The sequence below is a fragment of the Myxine glutinosa genome, chromosome 8 (assembly GCF_964187855.1).
Source record: "Myxine glutinosa chromosome 8, kmMyxGlut1.1, whole genome shotgun sequence".
Classification (NCBI taxonomy): Eukaryota; Metazoa; Chordata; class Myxini; order Myxiniformes; family Myxinidae; genus Myxine; species Myxine glutinosa.
In genome coordinates this window covers 125033892-125054331 of record NC_136268.1, presented here as the reverse complement: position 1 = coordinate 125054331, position 20440 = coordinate 125033892, and the positions used below count along the sequence as shown (strand labels likewise).

General features: G+C 46.8%; 2 protein-coding genes across 3 annotated transcripts in view; one reads left to right on the top strand and one right to left on the bottom strand.

Annotated features, from left to right (window-relative positions):
- The window catches only part of CPSF3 (cleavage and polyadenylation specific factor 3), a 71513-nt gene extending 68752 nt beyond the window's left edge, over window positions 1-2761 (bottom strand). Inside the window, exon 1 of the mRNA XM_068125209.2 lies at window positions 2459-2761. Coding sequence (XP_067981310.1) covers window positions 2459-2523 — 65 coding nt within the window. The 5' untranslated portion in view covers window positions 2524-2761. The remainder of the gene's footprint in view (window positions 1-2458) is intronic.
- A 763-nt stretch (window positions 2762-3524) lies between these two features.
- Window positions 3525-20440, top strand: part of EXTL3 (exostosin like glycosyltransferase 3) — a 36968-nt gene continuing 20052 nt past the window's right edge. Inside the window, exons 1-5 of one of the 2 annotated variants that reach the window (XM_068125206.2) lie at window positions 3525-3846; window positions 5457-5525; window positions 9583-10483; window positions 16953-17367; window positions 17546-17937. In XM_068125206.2, coding sequence (XP_067981307.1) covers window positions 9866-10483; window positions 16953-17367; window positions 17546-17937 — 1425 coding nt within the window. In that variant the 5' untranslated portion in view covers window positions 3525-3846; window positions 5457-5525; window positions 9583-9865. The remainder of the gene's footprint in view (window positions 3847-5456; window positions 5526-9582; window positions 10484-16952; window positions 17368-17545; window positions 17938-20440) is intronic. The other variant, XM_068125207.2, reaches the window with a different exon arrangement.

The following is a 20440-nucleotide window of genomic DNA, read 5'->3' as shown; positions in this document are numbered from 1 at the left end:
TCACTTTGTACACAGAACAATGGGCAGACAGGAACCATGCCTTGTGAATCCAATCTGATAATCTCATTGGTCAAATCCAAATCATTAAATAGATCATGGGAATCTCCCATCAGGTGGGGGCTTTCTTTGTTTCTCTCTCATCACAGTCTCCATTTTTAATGTCTCCAGGTGGAAAGGCTCCATTTTTAAACCAACTCGCCATTTCAACCGTTCATTCATTCACCATTTCATTTCAACATTTCAACATTCACAATTTCACCAATTTCCAACTTCCATTTTCATTTATTTTACACAGTACTAGTCTTACACCATTTGTACTCACGAAGTTGGTGGTCCTTGGAGCCAACCAATGAGCCACTCACTACCCTGTTTTCTTGTTTATGGAGCCACCTTCTTGTTTCAGGCATGTTTTGTCCTTGGGGTTTTCAAGGAAGCTTCTACCAGCACATATCCATGGCTTCAAATACATGGGAATATACCTTTGTGAGCCTTCAGGTTATCACACCCCCACCCTCCCTCCCCTTTACCACTCGATTCCTTTGTTCACCTTTACTTTATGAAAACATGTTCCTGTACGACGCTGAATAGCTGCGTACGGGTAGTTATGTTTTTTATCCCCACCTTTGCAGTGTGTTTGCTTATCCCCATCTGTACAGTGTGTATGTTTGTCACCACCTGGACAATATGTGTACTTATCCCCCACCTGTCCAGTATGTGTGCATATTCCCACCTGTACAGTATGTGTGCTTTCACCACCTGTACAGTGTGTGTGCTTATCCCCCACCTGCACAGTATGTGTACTTATCCCCCACCTGCACAGCATGTCTACTTATCCCACACCGACGCAGTATGTGTACTTATCCCCCACCGACGCAGTATGTGTACTTATCCCCCACCTGTACAATGTGTGCATATCCCCCATCTATACAATATGTGCTTATCCTCCACCTGTACAGTGTGTGCTTTCACCACCTGTACAGCATGTGTACTTATCCCCCACCTGCACAGTATGTGTACTACTTACCCCCCCATCTGTACAACATGTATGCATATCCCCCATCTGTACAGTATGTGTGCATACCCCCCATCTGTAAAACATGTGTGCATATCCCCCATCTGTACAGCATGTGTACTTATCCCCCACCTGCACAGCTTGTGTGCATATCCCCCATCTGTACAGTATGTGTGCATATCCCCCATCTGTACAGTATGTGTGCGTATCCCCCACCTGTGCAGTGTGTGTGCATATCCCCATCTGTACAACATGTGTGCATATCCCCACCTGTACAGTGTGTGCATATTCCACATTTGTACAGCATGTGTGCATATCCCCCATCTGTACAGTCCATGGCTTCCCCCACCTGTACAGTGTGTGCATATTCCGCATTTGTACAGCATGTGTGCATATCCCCCATCTGTACAGTATGTGTGCATATCCCACCATGTGTGCATATCCCCCATCTGTACAGTATGTGTGCATATCCCACCATGTGTGCATATCCCCCATCTGTACAGTCCATGGCTTCCCCCACCTGTACAGTGTGTGCATATTCCGCATTTGTACAGCATGTGTGCATATCCCCCATCTGTACAGTATGTGTGCATATCCTCCCCATATGTACATGTGTGCATATCCCCACCTGTACAGTGTGTGCATATCCCCCATCTGTACAGTATGTGTGCATATCCCCCATCTGTACAGTATGTGTGCATATCCCCCACCTGTACAATGTGTGTATGCTTTCACCACCTGTACAGTGTGTGCATACTTTCACCATCTGTAGTGTGCATGCATACTTTCACCACCTGTACAGTGTGCATGCTTTCACCACCTGTACAGTGTGCATGCTTTCACCACCTGTACAGTGTGCATGCTTTCACCACCTGTACAGTGTGCATGCTTTCACCACCTGTACAGTGTGTGCATGCTTTCACCACCTGTACAGTGTGTGCATGCTTTCACCACCTGTACAGTGTGTGCATGCTTTCACCACCTGTACAGTGTGTGCATGCTTTCACCACCTGTACAGTGTGTGCGTGCTTTCACCACCTGTACAGTGTGTGCATGCTTTCACCACCTGTACAGTGTGTATGCTTTCGCCACCTGTACAGTGTGCATGCTTTCACCACCTGTACAGTGTGCGCGTGCTTTCACCACCTGTACAGTGTGCGCATGCTTTCACCACCTGTACAGTGTGTGCATGCACCATCTGTGAAATATCACGTACACAACCCTGTGTAGACCAAGCGAGGAGTTTAAGGATAGTTTGACATTCAAAATATTTATGTACAAAAGTGACTGTGACTTTTGGCCTCCACAGAACCCATCCGCTCGATGTTTGCACGACAAAAGTTACACAAACACTACAACCAAAAATACTGTATGTACATCACTTCGACGTTCATGGTGAAGTGCGGGTTATAACATGTAATGTCAAATTCAGATCAGACATCTTACAGCGGCCGGATGACTAACTGGTCGCTTTCCTCCACCGGTTCCACGTCTCCCCTGCGCGCCGCCATCACTAACCAGGCGCTTGTGCTGAAGTGGTGAAGTCGCAGGTCGCCTCTCAAAAACGCACTCTAATTTTGTAATTTCACTCACTTTTGTAAATAATAATATTATAATGATCAGTATGAAGTATGTGAGCATTTTCCGTTTCCACAATTCATTTTATACCCATGCGGTGTTTCGTGGATAAATATTTTAAACCTGTTAGTGCGGGAACTTGGCGGCAGGATTGTCATCTTCACTGTGAACAAGTTTAAAGAAATAACGCTCCTATTATTGAAAACCTTGACATAATTATATGTAAAATTTATTATTTAGTATATTATAAAATATAAAAATGCGTATTTATAAAATAAATCTTATGCGTTCTCTCACACAGGGATAACTTTCCTACGGGGCCTGTGCGCCGACTACACCGCGCCTTGGATAACAGGTGTATAATCAGACAATATAAACAACGATGATAAACAAACTGTTAATAGACGAAAAAGGAAAATTATTAACTAAAAAACAACTACATTGTTTTAATATAAATAAGGATGGTGACGAACAGGAACACGATCAAAATATTGGGATTTCTCATTCCATGAACTGAAACATATAAAATGGTACTTGATAAATAAAAAGGACAGAGTCAATTATGTGACATTACTTCCAAAGAAGGCATTTTATTCCTTCTTACAATTAATGTTGGTGTTGAGGGGGCGGTATAAAGGGCGCTGTAACGTGCGTTGTAGCGGGCGTTTTACCAAGCGATGTAGCGGGCGGTATAGTTGGCGTTTAGTAGGCGGTATAGATGGCGTTTAGTAGGCGGTGGAGCGGGCGGTGTATCGGACGGAGTCGTTTTATTGTTTCCAATAAAATAGCTTTGACAAAAACAAAATTAATATTAATTAGATTAACGATGAACAAAGATAAAGGAATTAATAAAATTAGTCAAATAATTACTACTCCAAATCTGGGATTCGATTTTAATAATGTTATTTGTTTATTATGATTATGAATTACATCCAGTACAGAGTGCTACTGATAGTGATACATTACAGTAGCGTACAGTGCAATACAAATATACAATGCATACAATACAATGCAATACAATACAGTGTGGTAGTACAGTACAGTTCAACACTGATTTCAGACTGATAGTTCAGTGCAAATGATGTAATGCTGTAACGAGGTTTCCGGGGATAAATGATGTAGTTACACCACACGAGTGCATCGGTACGAAATGGTATTGATAGTAACAACGGAACCAGTGTGAGGGATTCGATTAGAAACAGAAGTTGGAAATGTGACGTGACAGGGTCGTCGTACTACCGTGGACACGGCCCGTGGTGAGTAGCTGTGCTTATCGCCTCACACGGACATAGCACGTCTGTCTGTCGCCGTACTTATCGCCTCACACGGACATAGCACGTCTGTCTGTCGCCGTGCTTATCGCCTCACACAGACATAGCACGTCTGTCTGTCGCCGTGCTTATCGCCTCACACAGACATAGCAAGTCTGTCTGTCGCCGTGCTTATCGCCTCGCACGGACATAGCACGTCTGTCTGTCGCCGTGCTTATCGCCTCGCACGGACATAGCATGTCTGTCTGTCGCCGTGCTTCTCGCCTCGCACGGACATAGCACGTCTGTCTGTCGCCGTGCTTCTCGCCTCGCACGGACATAGCACGTCTGTCTGTCGCCGTGCTTCTCGCCTCGCACGGACATAGCACGTCTGTCTGTCGCCGTGCTTATCGCCTCGCACGGACATAGCCCGTCTGTCTGTCACCGTGCTTATCGCCTCGCACGGACATTGTACGTCTGTCTGTCGCCGTGCTTATCGCCTCGCACGGACATTGTACGTCTGTCTGTCACCGTGCATATCGCCTCGCACGGACATTGTACGTCTGTCTGTCACCGTGCATATCGCCTCGCACGGACATTGTACGTCTGTCTGTCACCGTGCATATCGCCTCGCACGGACATAGCACGTCTGTCTGTCACCGTGCATATCGCCTCGCACGGACATTGTACGTCTGTCTGTCACCGTGCATATCGCCTCGCACGGACATAGCACGTCTGTCTGTCACCGTGCTTATCGCCTCGCACGGACATTGTACGTCTGTCTGTCACCGTGCATATCGCCTCGCACGGACATAGCACGTCTGTCTGTCGCCGTGCTTATCGCCTCGCACGGACATAGCACGTCTGTCTGTCGCCGTGCTTATCGCCTCGCACGGACATTGTACGTCTGTCTGTCACCGTGCTTATCGCCTCGCACGGACATTGTACGTCTGTCTGTCACGGTGCTTATCACCTCGCACGGCCATAGCAAGTCTGTCTGTCACCGTGCTTATCGCCTCGCACGGCCATAGCACGTCTGTCTGTCACCGGGCTTATCGCCTCGCACGGCCATAGCACGTCTGTCACCGTGCTTATCGCCTCGCACGGACATAGCACGTCTGTCTGTCGCCGTGCTTATCGCCCCGCACGGACATAGCACGTCTGTCTGTCACCGTGCTTATCGCCTCGCACGGCCATAGCAAGTCTGTCTGTCACCGGGCTTATCGCCTCGCACGGCCAGAGCAAGGCTGTCTGTCACCGTGCTTATCACCTTGCACGGACATAGCACGTCTGTCTGTCACCGTCCTTATCGCCTCACACGGACATGGCACGTCTGTCTGTCACCGTGCTTATCGCCTCACACGGACATAGTACGTCTGTCTGTCACTGTGCTTATCGCCTTGCACGGACATGGCACGTCTGTCTGTCACTGTGCTTATCGCCTTGCACGGACATGGCACGTCTGTCTGTCACAGTGCAAAATCGCCTCGCACGGACATAGCACGTCTGTGTTTGCAGACGAGTTGTCTGCCAACCAACGTGCTTAGTGCCTCCCACGGACGCGGACGGGCCTGAAAGTGCGACATGAGTAACTCTTTCCTCGTCTTTCTCCACAGAACTCTGCGTGCAACAAACGCCGCAAGGCTCCGGGCCTGCTGGTATACCGCTTCACTCTGACTGACGAGGTACCTTTCCGTGTCGTTTCTCCTTCTTTATTTTGGTCCTTGTAATTCATTTATCGGCGAATATTTTCAGTCGTTTTGGTTTTGAAAACTTTTTTTTGCTAAACTTCATCGTGTTGCGTCTCTTGACTCGGAAATTCCGGTCAATGTTCGTATCTTCGGCTTCTTAAGCTCACGGGATGGTTCAGAGGTAGCGAAGTCTGGACTGGTCGAATGTGTTGAGCAGACCCAAGAGGGGGCAGGCAGAATACTCGCTCTACTGAAGGTCATCAATGAGCCATCCGGGGTGTTTGCAGACGAGTTGAGTCCCACGCGATAATTCTCATGAAAGAAGCCATCTCCAGACACTTAGGAATCAAATACTTATGCCTAGGTCACACATAGGCCGATTTGTCGGCGACTACTGGCGACTGAAGAAATCGCCACCATCCGCCGACAATCGTAATGAAACCGTAATGGACGGTCGCCCGTATTCGTGGTTATCCTCCCCAGGTCGCCTGCAGTCGGCAAGAGTCGCAAAGGGGCCAAAAAGTTTTTAAAATGTTTAAAAACGGCGCGCTCAGTCGCAATGGAAAAAAATCCGCCATGCTGTCGTGATGGAACCGCCATGCTGTCGTCGCCCGTCGGTATCCGTAATAAGAGCGTAAAGCGGCCGCAACCCAGTCGCTCATAGTCTTCCGCAATCGCCCCACCAGCTAGCACGGCAGAGATGCGAATGCCATACGGCCTTCCTGCGGCATCTTCCCGACTACGGGCCGACACTGTTGCGGCTGCGTATCGACTACAGAAGAACTGCCACGTCTCCCCTGCGGCTATGGGAGACTGACGACGACAGCAGTAGGACTAGTGGCGGCCGAGTTACGACTGCCTGGCGACTGCATTACGACATACCACGATTCCATGGCAAGACAGGATGGTGTGAGGGTCTCCGTGGAGTGAGGTCCTGTGGTGCCGACAAGGATATGGCTTTATTGTTTGGACTTGGGACTTTTGGGAACTTTATTTTTGGGACTTTGGTCCTTTGGAAACTTTATTTATGGGACTTGGGACCAGTGGAAATAATTTGTTGGACTTTATTTCCATTCTCTCTCCCTGCAGAAAAGTTTGATTATTACATTACAATGATACATCTTTATTAACTTTCTTATTGTACATCAAACATCTTTATGCTTCATGTCATAAATCATTGAAATGAATAAAGTGAAATGTAAAATAGAGAGATAAAGATTTAAAAAGTTGTATGAATCATCTCAAATCGCCGGCGGTCTTATTGCAGTCTTGCGGACGTCGGAGTAAACCGCCACCCGGCCCCAATGCAGTCGCCGCGATCCGCCATCGGTCATAATCTAGCCGCCAGACTGTCGCCACGCTGCCGCCGTGCATCTGCAATGCAGTCGTCGTCGATCTTCAACAGTCGCCATCCCACTCGGGGCGTCGTCGCAATGCAGGCGCAATGTGGCCGCCTGCAGTCGCCATACTGCCGCCTGATATTGATGGTCTGTCACATTACCACCCGACATCGCCAGTAGTCGCCGAAAAATCTTGATCGCCGGTAGTCGCCAAAATATCCGCCTATGTGTGACCTAGGCATTAATACTTCTGCCTTCCACTGGATTTGAAGCCACAAAACTCTGGAATGGTTTTCCTGCATCCTAACCACGAAACAACATCGCGTGTTTTATTTTCCGATGCCCAATCACGGTTCATGGAAGAGCGAGATGATGGAGGCTGGAAGAGTACCTTACTGAGAGCACGATGATGGAGAAAGATTACTAGGCCTTAGTTGGCCCCCGTCGCACCGCGGAGCGAAAGGGGGACTTTGGTTTCCCCTCCGTCCGTGTGCGCGTCCGTCCGTCCGTCCGTGCGTACATGCGTGCAGCGTGCGTGAGCGAAGGACCGAATTCTAATTTGGTGTGTGGGTGCAACCCACGTCAAAATCCAAGATGGCCGCCGCCATGTATGTCTGAACCTTGTGAGCGGAATATCTTGAAAAACAAGCGTTACGCCTAGGTCCCCCGTTGGTGAAGTGATGTGAGTTGACAAAGTGGAAGACGCAAGGCGGCCATCTTGGATTTTGACGTGGCGACCCAATTTTCAATAGCGTTCTCCCTTATGCGTAGATACACCCACACACCAGATTATGTTAGTAGTCCGTTTATTTTTCAAGATATTTTGCTCACAAGGTTCAGACATATATATGGTGGCGGCCATCTTGGATTTTGACGTAGCGACCCAATTTTCAATAGCGTTCTTCCTTATGCCTAGATACACCCACACACCAGATTAGAAGTTGTTCCTTCGCTTATTTTTAAAGATATTCCGCTCACAATGTTCAGACATACATGGCGGTGGCCATCTTGGATTTTGACGTGGGTTGCACCCACACACCAAATTAGAATTCGGTCCATAACTTACGCATGCACGCACGGACGCACACACGGACGGAGGGGAAAACCATAGTCCCCCTTTCGCTCCGCGGTGCGACAGGGGACAATAAGCGAGGTACCAACTTCTAATCTGGTGTGTGGGTGTATCTCGGCACAAGGAAGAACGCTATTGAAAATTGGGTCGCCACGTCAAAATCCAAGATGGCCGCCACCATATGTATGTCTGAACCTTGTGAGCGAAATATCTTGAAAAATAAACGAACTACTAACTTCTAATCTGGTGTGTGGGTGTATCTACGCATAAGGAAGAACGCTAATGAAAATTGGGTCGCCACGTCAAAATCCAAGATGGCCGCCACCATATATATTTCTGAACCTTGTGAGCGAAATATCTTGAAAAATAAACGAACTACTAACTTCTAATCTGGTGTGTGGGTGTATCTAGGCACAAGGAAGAACGCTATTGAAAATTGGGTCGCCTCGTCAAAATCCAATATGGCCGTCTTGCGTCTTACACTTTGTCAACTCACTTCACCGACGGGGGACCTGGGCGTAACGCTTGTTCATTATGTACTTGTCGAGATACCTGGCGCTGCACGGGAACAACTCTAAGGGTTCCGGCACATGTTGGACATTGAAAAGTTAGAGTTGTTTGCCTCATGGTGGTGAACTTTTGCCTGTGGGTCGGCGGCAGTACTGCCTGACCCCATGTCCCAATCTAAACTTTATTGCGGCCTTTGATGGTCTCAAAACGGATGTCAAGGCCAACGTGTGGTAGCTTCAAACCTTGCCCAGATTCTGACATACCCACACCCAAAAAATGTGACCTCTAGGCGCTACAGATCCATGTTCCCACGGTGTTCTTCATGAATAGTAGGCGAGCTATCGCTGGCACCCTTGAACAAATCACTTATTCCTACCCCAAAGTACTACGTCAAGTATCAGGCCTGGCCAGTCGGTTTATGAAAGACTTTGGCCTAAAACTCCCCCGGCCAACCCCACAAGAATGTGGGAATAATTGTGGACTTTAGAGAAGAAGTGTTTCGACACTTTGCTGCACATTGTCCTCCAAATTTATGTGCAATCTGTGGCTGTATCATTGATTCTTAAAATGCAAACCTGGTTCAAATCATGGAAACGATGTACAACGCAGGACAGGTGGACGTCCTTCCTTTACTTTTTCTGAAAGGATTGTCTGAAAATCCATCGGTCAGATTCCGTAGCCAACATCGAACAGAAATTCACTTGCTGTATCTTCATACTGTCATCTGCCACGACCTATCCTCGATTGACCGTCTCCTGCGGTTATTCTCTAAGGTTGGATGCTAATTTTCCATTGTCGGCCAAGTCAAAACCTCTGATGCTAACTAGATTCTGGTGTCACCAAAGGTCTTCTCAACATTTTGTAATTATATGTCACAATTTTTGGCTTGGAGATTGGCGAACGACAGACAAGGTCAACCCATTATAAATGGGATTTGAACCTGATGAGGTTTCGGCATTATGAGCCCATTGTGTTCAGTTGGGAATGCCAGATAAACCAATCCGCAAAGATTTATTTATTTTTATTGAAACAAATATTTGTCGGTGAATTTGTGATTTCTTTACATTTGTCTTTCAAGTTAAAAAAGAACGTCCTTTGTGATAAGATGCTTGTTTTCTTGTCCCAACAGATGTTTCTTTGTGGCTTCATGCTTCCACATAGAACATTCTATCTTCTAGCGGATAACTCGGGGTAATGAAAGTATCAAGACACCGCTTGGAAATATTCATGAAAAGAAGGAGATGGTCGGGCCTGCATTTGCGTTGGTGAACGAAGACTGAACTAATACTCACCGATTACTCGCATTACGAATGTCACCAACCCTTGCTAGACATCGCCAGCCATGGCTACATAATGTGTGAATTGGTGCAGCTGGCGTGGTGGGTGACGTGGGGACGTTGAGCTTGGCTATCATGACACGTCTTGGCCTCATCCCCTGGTGTAGCCATGAGCTACGTCTGGCAAGACTCATCTGCATCCTGCTGGTTGTATTGGTCACTGTACCTTTGGTTGCGCATTATTATCTTGCTGTAGACCTAGATCGTGGTACAGTGGGGGGTGGAGGGAAAGGAATTGCCAATCGTCCTGGTGGTCAGTGGTCCTCAGGCGTGACGGCCTGCCAAGGCAGGCACGTTGAAGACTTGTGCCGCATCCGTGAGTCCGTAAGTGAGGAGCTACTGCAATTGGAGGCCCGACGTCAGGAACTTAATGGGGAAATTAGCAGATTGGCTGGGCGGCAGGACACTGCACAGCATGGTGTTGAATTGGCAAAGCAAGAACTTCAAGCCTTGAAGAGCACTATCGTGCAGACCGAGCGATCGTATCGGGAGCTGCTCGCACAGAACCAGCCCAGGCTATCGCTTCCACTGCGGCTGTTACCAGAGGAGCCGGGTCCCACAATGGTCCCACCGAGCAACCCGCAGCACTGTCGGCTCCATACATGCTTCGACTACTCTCGCTGCCCACTCACCTCTGGTTTCCCCGTATATCTGTACCCAAGAGGGCTTGTTACAGGAACACTCGATCTGGAGGTAAGAACATCACTTGATTTGCATTTTCTAGTCACGTGTACATCTGGAACTTCAGTTTAACAGACTTCTGTTGTTTATAGGGTTCTTCTGATGCTGGTTAGGAAACCAAATGATTGCATTGCTTTTCTGTCAGTAGAGCTTCTCTTTTTTTGCTTCACTTAATATAATGCATACCTGGTGTTGCCTTAATGGTTATGGTAGCTGCTTTAGATCTTAGGGTCTTGAGTCTGAGCCCCTGTCGCACCATTGTATATAACACCAGGTGGGTTGACTCAGCCTGTCATCCTTCCGATGTCAGCAAAATGAGTAGTAGCTTACTGGAAAGAATGAGCCATTCAAGTATCCTGCATCAGAGTGGCAACACGTTCAGGATTCCCCCCACCCCACCCCTATCCAAAAAAAGAACTGCCTCGGCAGCCCTATGTGCCTGAAGATGTGAAAAGATTGCTTCTTCTGTCGTTTCTTCTTCTTCTTCTTCTTCTTCTTTTCTTTTTCTAATAACATTTCCAAATTAAGCAAAATGGACAGAGGCTGCCATTACCGCCTCGCACCCACAGAGGCTTTATTTTGGCTGTTTACTGAGATATTGTTGTATTGGCATCTTACAAATGTGCTACTAAACTTCCTGCATTGCAAAAATGGATATGATTATTAAAAAAAAAATTATGAAAAATAGGGGGAAATAAAATTGGAGAGATTTTACAAAAGAAATGTTAATACAGAAAAAACTAGACATCTGCAATCACAAAGCGATCACTGATGGTAAACCTCCCCTGGGTGCCTGCGATCCAATGGTGGCATATCCTTTTCAGCCATATGACCTTGACATTTAACATTTACGGATAGAGTGCAAATTAAGAAAATGTGTCCCCATCTACATCATCTACATAAGACTTAACATCATGAAAATGTAACGAAAATTATTCAAGTTATGATCAATAAGGTGTTTTTTGGTAATTCGATCACAATCCGAAAAAGTAGGTCAAGGACACTAAGCAAATATCAGGTGCACAACTTCAGTTCAGGTACACTACAATGTTGCAAGAACATCTTGGAAAGCTAAGCGGTCTTTGAGATTCCACATCGGCAAAATTGACCGATCCCAAAAAACGGCATGCTTTATTTTTTTCAGACCTCCATTTCACCTTGACCTTGAACCCAGAGGGGTATGATGTAAATTAAGCGTAGTAAATGTGCCTTGCACTAGGCTATGTAGTGAGCGTAATTTTGTTCTGATCGGGAGACTTTTGTTGAGTTTTGGTGAACAATCCTGAAAATTACTATAATTGGGTCATGCGTTTAACATTAGGTCGAGGTCAAAAACAAAAGTCAAACCCACATACTTTATTTTCACTTTACTGATGCAAAATTTCATTCTGGAAGTCCCAGCCGGCTCCAAGATACAGATGAACAAAAAACTTGCGGCAGCAAAAAGGGATTTTACGACAACGACACTCGGCAGAGCGCATACCTCCACCAGGCAAACAGTTTATGAACAGTTTAAACAACAGCTTACGTTTTGTATCTCACTGATGGGACAGATCTGGATCGGGATCTGAAGCAAAATCTAATCGGCTTGTTCTTGTTACTTAAACAACTCATTTACCGATTTTTGTCCGAACTCATCCACTACTTTTTGAAATATCACGCTACATATTGTTTGTGGCCCTCTTTCACTCTCGGTGGTTAAAAAAAAATCACTTAAAATAAAAAAAACATCCGGATCTTCAACAAAATCGAATCTATTCTTCATTCTCACACACCCGACCTGTCCACCAAGTCTTGCCCGAATCCGTTCATAACTGTTGTAGATATTGTGCTACATATCGGTTTTAGCCCTATCACTCAATGGTGAAGAATAAATGAAAAAAAATCTCGGATCTGGATTCGGATCTTCAAAAAATTGAGTCAATTCCCCTTTGTCAAAATAATAATAATAATAAAGGAGTCTTATATAGCCCCATCAAGCAGAGTAAACGACCCTCATGGCGCTTTACATTATCATGCGAACGCACACACACCGCACACACATACACAAACATACACACACACAGACACACCTTCACTCTTGCCCTATTCCTCTCCCTCCCCATTCAAAACCCACAGATGTGTACTCCCCCTCCTCCTCCCCTCCCTCCCCCGCACATGTACACAGACATACTCTCGATCTCTGTCCCACCTCAAACCAAAGGGAAAACAGGACTTAGACTTTGAAAGACTTGTGAAACAGATAGGTTTTGAGGGAGGTTTTAAAGGCAGGAAGAGAGTCAACATGTCGAACAGAGGAAGGCAAGTCATTCCAGAGCAGAGGTGCAGCAAAGGAACAGGATTTCTCGCCAAACGACTTGGTGCTGGTGCGCGGCGGCTCTGAGGTCATAGAGTCGTCGCTTGAATGAAGCTGTCACCGAGGTTCATAGAGAGTGAGGAAATCGGAGAGATAGTGAGGTCCCATTCCACACAATGATTTATAACATATTGTGCAAATTTTGTATTGCACACGAGCAGAGACAGGTAGCCAGTGTAAAGATTCAAGAAGCGGAGTAACATGGTCAGACTTCTTCGCCTTACAGACAAGACGAGCGGCAGAGTTTTGAACCTTTTGTAACTTATCCAAGAGAAACTGAGGGCAGCCAGCATACAAAGAATTACAATAGTCTAGCCTTGAGAGGACAAGGGCACAGACCAGAGATAGAGCAGCTTGAGGAGTAAGAAAGTGGCGAATGGATGCGATCTTTCGCAGCTGAAAGTATGCTGATTTGCAAGTTTGAAGTACTTGCTTGGAAAATGTCATGTTACAGTCGAAAACCACACCAATGTTCTTGGCCGACGAAACAAAGTTTACATCGGTTTCACCAACATGAATAGTGGTAGGAAGTGAACATTGTAGAGGACATCTGTGCGATCTTACAATCATAGACTCTGGTTTAGCATCGTTCAGCTGAAGTTTGTTTTGGGTCATCCACGCCTTCACGTCGGCAATACAGCCTTCTAACACTTCAACAGTGGGCACGATTTGTTGAATCGTGCTTCCTTTGTACAGCTGATTGTCGTCCGCAAAGGCGTGGTGATCAACTGAATGTCTGGCAACAAGATCAAATCGAGGCTGAGTGTACAAAAGAAAGAGGATAGGTCCCAGGACTGAGCCCTGGGGAACGCCAAAGGAAAGCGGAGAAGGGGCTGATTTCTGGCCATTGACAACAACTGTTTGCACTCTATCAGTAAGATAGGACATCAGCCAAGAAAGGGGAGTACCAGTTATACCAAATGTGATTTCAAGACGACGAATTAAGACACTCTGGTCAATCGTGTCAAAGGCGGCAGACAAGTCCAAAAGAGCAAGAACGGAAACCTTACCACAGTCAAGAGAGGTCAGAAGATCATTGATTATTCTTAGGAGAGCGGTCTCGGTGCTATGGCCTGGTCTATATGCTGACTGGCGAGAATTGAAAAGATTATTTGAAACTAGATGGTCATTCATCTGTGATAGCACAATTCTTTCTGTGATCTTTGACAGGAAAGACAGGTTGGAGATAGGACGGTAATTTTTCATGTCGTTAAGGTCAAGGGTGGGCTTTTTAAGAAGTGGTTTAACAAGAGCTTGCTTAAAGAGAAGCGGAAATGAACCTGTAGTCAGAGAATTATTGATAACTGCAGTAATAAATGGGAGGAGGGTGTCCAAACACTCAATAAACAAATCGGTGGGAAGGGGGTCAAGATCACATGTTTTTGTGTTTGACTTGAGGATTGTTCATTTGACAATTTCCTCAGTAACAGGAGTAAACGAACTAAGAGGTCGTCCGTGAAAGCAGTGTTCAGCATCATCGAAGGAAAGGAGTGACTGCTTGTCAAGATTGTTTCTTATTGATTGAATTTTATTGTGAAAGAAATGCAGGAAGCGTTGGGGTAGTTCGTTTTGAGGAAATACAGTGGGAAGAACGGATTTATTTTTGGTGGCAAACAGGCGGTTGGTAATGCTGAACAGTTGCTTGCAGGAGAGCTCCTAGTAATCCGATCAGAAATATATGACGTTTTTGCTTTCAGAATGATTTTTATGATGAGTCTTTTAGCTATGTTATACAACTGTTTATGGACTGTGAGGCCAGTCTTCAGCCACTGTCTCTCGGCACGTCGTCGTTCCTTTTTGGCAGCCCTGACTTCGTCGCTGACTGCGCTGAACCACAGAGTACTCCTGTGTCTGGGAACGGCGCGCCGTGTCGCTGGAGCATGACAGTCCAACGCTGTGCGGAGGCAACAGTCGAGGTCTGCTGCAGTGACATAGGAACGGCCAGAGAGACGGGTGTGAAGGTCCTCTTTAAAGGCGGAACGGTCGACGGCACGAATGTTGCGGGCAGTGATGAAGGTGGGCTGAAGACGAGGAACAGCAATACTCAGGTGGCTGGTGACACAGAAGTGGTCCGAGGTGATAGCACAGGTCACTGACGTGGACTGCACCAACTGATCATCGCATCTGTGCACTAACCAATCCAGGATGTGTCCTTTAACGTGTGTAGGTTGGGAGACAGACTGAGACAGACTAAAAGTAGAAAGGAGGTCAATGATCTTTGAAGTGAGAGGATGTTGTGGTTGGTCGTAGTGGACGTTGAAATCTCCAAGAATCAAGACGAAACCAGGAAGAGTATTGCAGTGGTCGAGCAGATTAGGAAGCTGGGTCACGAATATAGAGTCAGTAAGCTTGTTTTTCCGGTTAGGTGGAGGTCGGTAGAGGCAGAAGAAATGAAGAGTGTTTTCTGACAGAGTGAAGGTGACATGGGCTAGCTCGTAGGATGAATGGTCGAACGAAAAAGTCGTGGTGAAGGAGACAAAGGGAGAGAAGTTGTCTCTGTAAATAACAGCCACGCCCCCTCCCCTCGAGGAGCGAGGAAATGACTGCAGGGTGTATCCAAGTGGGGTGAGATCAGCACATCTCGCTTCGTCGCCACTGGGTCGGAGCCAAGTTTCGGTCAGAAAAAACACGTCGATATCGTTATCTTGAATAAAAGAGGTAATTTCGGTTCGCTTGTCAGGACTACTTACAGACTGAGCGTTGAATAAGGCGAGATACAGGTCAGAACGGTGTTGTTTTGGTGCTGTGTATGTTCTACAGGGATAGATGAGGTTATTGAAGTTGACAGGGGACACTTTTTCGCAGGAATTATTAAAATGTGGGCCGGGCCGTTGCTGGTCACGAAGAGAAATCACAATCGGTAGTTTTTTCTGCTTTGTCCTCCCGCCTCGCTTTGGGCGTTTTCTCGGGAGACCAACGCCGATTTCAAGTTCTCTGAGGCCTGACACGAGTCCAGGAGTCAATCGAGTGGTGTTGTTTGAAGACAAAAGTTTTTGCCGAGTGTAGCGAATAGGCCTCGGGATAGAGGAGTTAGAGCGGATAGTCGAGCTCGGTACATGCAGCGGTGCGTGCAGAGGTGGGGCGAGCGGTGGGGCAAGCGGTGGGACGAGCGATGGGGCGGGCGATTGGACGTGCGATGGGGCGAGCAGTGGGACGAGCGATGGGACGAGCGGTGGGACGAGCGGTGGGACGAGCGATGGGACGAGCGATGGGTCGAGCGATGGGGCGGGCGATGGGCCGGGCGATGGGACGAGCGAAGGGGCGAGCGGTGGGACGAGCGGTGGAACGAGCGATGGGACGAGCGATGGGACGAGCGATGGGGCGAGACGGGGAAAAGAACTGTCTTGTTGAGAGGCGCACACCGGGGCTGCGTGAGGCTCAATGAAAAAACATGGCGGGTATTTACAGTTCGAAATTTTCAACTTGGTGGCGAGTAAAAACCAAAGTACTGCAAATCTCACGGGCAGACACGCCGTCATAAGCCAGGAAACGAAACAGGGATCCATCACAATCATTCACGCAAAGCACAACACGACAGCACACGCTAAATCCAACAGAATCAATCAAATACACAGGACGACCGACTCAGCTCAGCCTGCTAGGCGAATAACCCGGAAGTTAATACACCCAATCATACACCCAATCTGTCCACCAAATTTCATCCGCATATCTCCACAACTTTTTGAGATATCCTATTCACAGACAGACAGACAGGGGTGAAAACATAACCTCCATCCACTTGCTGTGCTGGAGGTAAAGCCTAAATGGCGGTTTAGTACTCCGAGGGACCATTAATATTTTGGGGGCAGTAACTAGAAACAAACTCTACAACAGGTACTATCCTAGAGGCCAAATTCATATTGGTCCAACCGCCCCACACCCACCTTTCTTCATATTTTTCAAGTACATTATACACGACCCCAAAGCTCTCCCTCCTTACCCTGCAAAACAACCGGCGTATCTAGGATGGTACCTAACATGGTACCTAGATAGCACCGAACAAGTCTTCTGTGTATAACGTGAATTCATCGTATTGTTTTATTTTGTGAAATGTTTTTTCAGCATTTGTTTGCTGATGTGTTCGGGAAGTGCTCAACCTTTGTGATTTTGTATTGACCCTCCCAGGCTTGGCACAAGGCAGAGGCGATATTCCAGTCAAGTCAACATGCCACAGATGACCCTAAAGTCGCATGCCTATATATGGTGTTCGTCGGAATGGGCATGAGTGCAAATGACCTGCAGAAGCGTTTGGAGGCCTTACCTTACTGGCAGGCGGATGGACGTAACCATCTGTTGATGGTGCTCTCTCATGGTGCTGAAAACAACAATCCTCTGCTAAACGTATCAACCGGACGTGCTATGTTGGCCCAATCCTCATTTGACACCAGGCAGTTCAGGCCAGGTTTTGATATCGTCTTGCCTCCACTAAATGCAGCATTGATTGGACCTGACCTCCATGGTCTGCCTCCACAAGTTCCTGCTAAAAGGAAGTTCCTGTTCAGTTTCCAGGGTGAAAGTGGTTTGAGTAACAGTGAGATGGGTAAGTATTTTGACAATCTATCTGGTCTGCTAAGGGCTCATCTGTATTAGAAAATTTTCATTGGAATCTTCATTGGCCACATTACTTGATTTTGGTTAGTTTTGTGGCTTTAATTTACATTCGTTTTTATTTGACACTTTCTGTAACACCTGTTGTTTATCCTCTCCACATACCCCAGGGTTGTCTCTCCGACACTATTCTGTCCAGCTTACGTCCGTGCTTCGCTCGATTGTAACAAGTGGCCAGGAAAGTGTGCTGCTCGAACTGACGTGTTCAGAGGTTGACAGCAATGCTCTCCCGAGGCAGGACGCTTTTACATCGGCGAAGCCATCAACCGAGTGGGCGCTGTGTGGAGATCATACCTCCCGCCTCAATGTTCTGCAGCAATCAACGTTTTCCCTCGTGATAGTGCCCCATGCTACAGAGGGGTGTCCCACCGCCTCGGTCGCTTTGCGCGTCTTGGAAGCCTTGGAGGCTGGGGCAGTGCCCGTTGTGCTCGGATCAGATGCGCGGCTCCTGCCTTTTGGTGAGATGGTGCATTGGGAACGAGCAGCTATATTACTGCCGAAGGTAAGAGTTTCACTTTATGCAGGTCCTGGAAAGAAAGGTGTTTGGAGACGATATATCATTGTAGTAACGGCGTATCGTTTGTGTGCGTAGTAAAATGAATTCCAATGCGCAAGCACCCTTCTTGCTGCTCAAAACTTTTGGTGTAATGTATTTGTGAGGCTTATGTACAATACACAAACTCTTTCACCTCTTGAGTGTAGTTTTCAAGATGGGACCAAAAACGACATACATCATGATATTTCAAAAAGTTGTGGATGGATTATAATAAAAACCAAGGTGGATGAGTTGGTAAGGTCACAAGAACAAGTCTATTCGACTTAGTTGTGTGACGAGGACGAATGGTCCGGATGCAGATCCGGCCTATCAGTGGGATACAAAACTTAAGCTGGTTCGTCTGGTGGAGGAGTGTGCTCTACTGAGTTCAAATTTATTTGTATTGCGCATTACCTTAAGATATTACATGTGGTATCCTGTGTTGATATAGTTTGTATATTGTGGATGTATAGCCCATGTAATGCATGGAGGCCCCACATGTGGCCCTTGGTGGTGAAGAGGATGAGAACCCCCTGGTCGATAGACAGATCTTGGCGTTGAATTCCTCATTTGGTACATATTCTATAATATGCATTAAAGATGCTCATGTAAGAGCTTGAATGTAGAATGAGTAACATAAACAAAGACGTTATCTCTTGGATGACCCGACCGTTGAGATAAATAGTATCGAAGTTTAAATGTGATTTGGGGTATTCCTGTAACCCCATTGGTCTTCTTAAGGTCCAAAGGGCAAAGAAACTTGTTCACCCCGGTGTGTTTTCCTCCCCTCCCCTCCCCTCACTCTCTCTCTCATTCTTCTCATCGCCAATTCTTCCTCCAATTGTCACTCTTTTGTTTCCCCTCAACCTTGCTGTTGCCGTCTTTCATTGCTTTCCGTTGTGTTCCAACTGTTCTGTTCTCTCATCTTCTCTTCTATGTTCTAGCTCTTCCACGAGCCTCGACTGAATTTAAAAAGAAAAAGTCGTGTCGACGGCAATCGGATTGGCTTCCATCATAGACTTAAAGGAAAATTTCCAAAAAGGGAAACTGATGCTGCGATGATCAATGGCAAAATCGGGGTGATGCGATATAGTCCATTTATATATTGCAAACAGCGGAAAGAAAGGACATGGGAGAAGAAACGATTAATAGAAAGGACAACACGGCAGTGAAGCTGCATTGAAGAAATACTCGCAAGTCGAGGTGCAGGACGGGGATGGTTCATCGGAGGTTTGAAAATATGAAGAAACACAGCTTGGCTCCATCGCTCCTCAGTTCCATCTAAACTAAAGCTCTCCCCCAGAAGAAGAATGCATCAAAGTTGGTATCATAGCTGGAGGCACAGACATGGTAAAATAAAATGCATGTGGATAATATTAGGGTGCAGTGGTGGCTCATTGTTGAGGGTACTGCATCAGAATCCCAGAGGTCATTGGTTGAAATCCAGCTGAAGGCAGCAGTTTTGGGAATTGGATTTTCAGCTTCTGGAAATCGTTTGTTTCAGGACTGCCACACCACAATTGTATTGTCGTTGAAAACCCAGCTGGCTCATGAATGACCTTTTGAGTGGAATAATCTGCCAGCCCCACCTGGTGTGATCTACCTGTTTTTTTGCATACATAGTCTCGACGCTCATGGAAGAGGTAGGACTAGTAGACTGAATGGATCAGGACACAGCAGAACAAAAGGAACAGGAGAGAGAGGTGGGCGGGGGGTTGCGGGGGACACCAACAGCAGAGCCGAAGGCCAAAACGGAGGTGGCGGAAAACAATGGGTGTGGGTAGGGGATGCATGGGGTGGACAAGATGGATACAGAAGGGAATTCTAATTTGGAAGTAGGATGGATTGGGGTGGGGTGGTGGGGGGTAGGGGGAGTTAACGAGGGTAAAAAGACCATGGTTTTGGACTTGGAACTATATGAGATGGTGGTGAACATTTGTTTTGAAGACCTGGAGGGAAGGATTAGATGAATGAATTTGTGGAAGTTGGTTCCATAGGCGAGAAAAAAGGAGGAACAAATGAGTGGAGGTGAGCAGTGATCCTGGATTTAGGTAGATTCGGCAGAAGGTGCAAGAGCAGAAAGTAGGCGCTAAAAGACAGAAAGACCACTGACCTGTCTGTGATGGCGAAGTAGTAAGCCCATTGACTCAGCTTCTATGCGCGAGATTCCAATGATCTCGAAGGTCTTGGTTTCCATGGCATCAAGCCAGGCAGGGGAGTCAGCCAAGAGGGGCGAGCATTTTTCCTTAAAGCTGCGGATGAAAGCCATGTCGGTGGATTGGAGTTGAGGTGTGCCAAGGAAGGACTTTGTATGACGGAGGATGCTGAGTCAGCGGCTGGCTTTGGAGGCCAATTCTGCAATGTTATTTGCCCAAGGAAGATCATGGCTGATAGTGAGACCCATGAGTTTGTGTGACTGAATTTCCTCAAGAGGATTGTTGAGAAAGTGGATAAGAGGGCTTGCCAGACG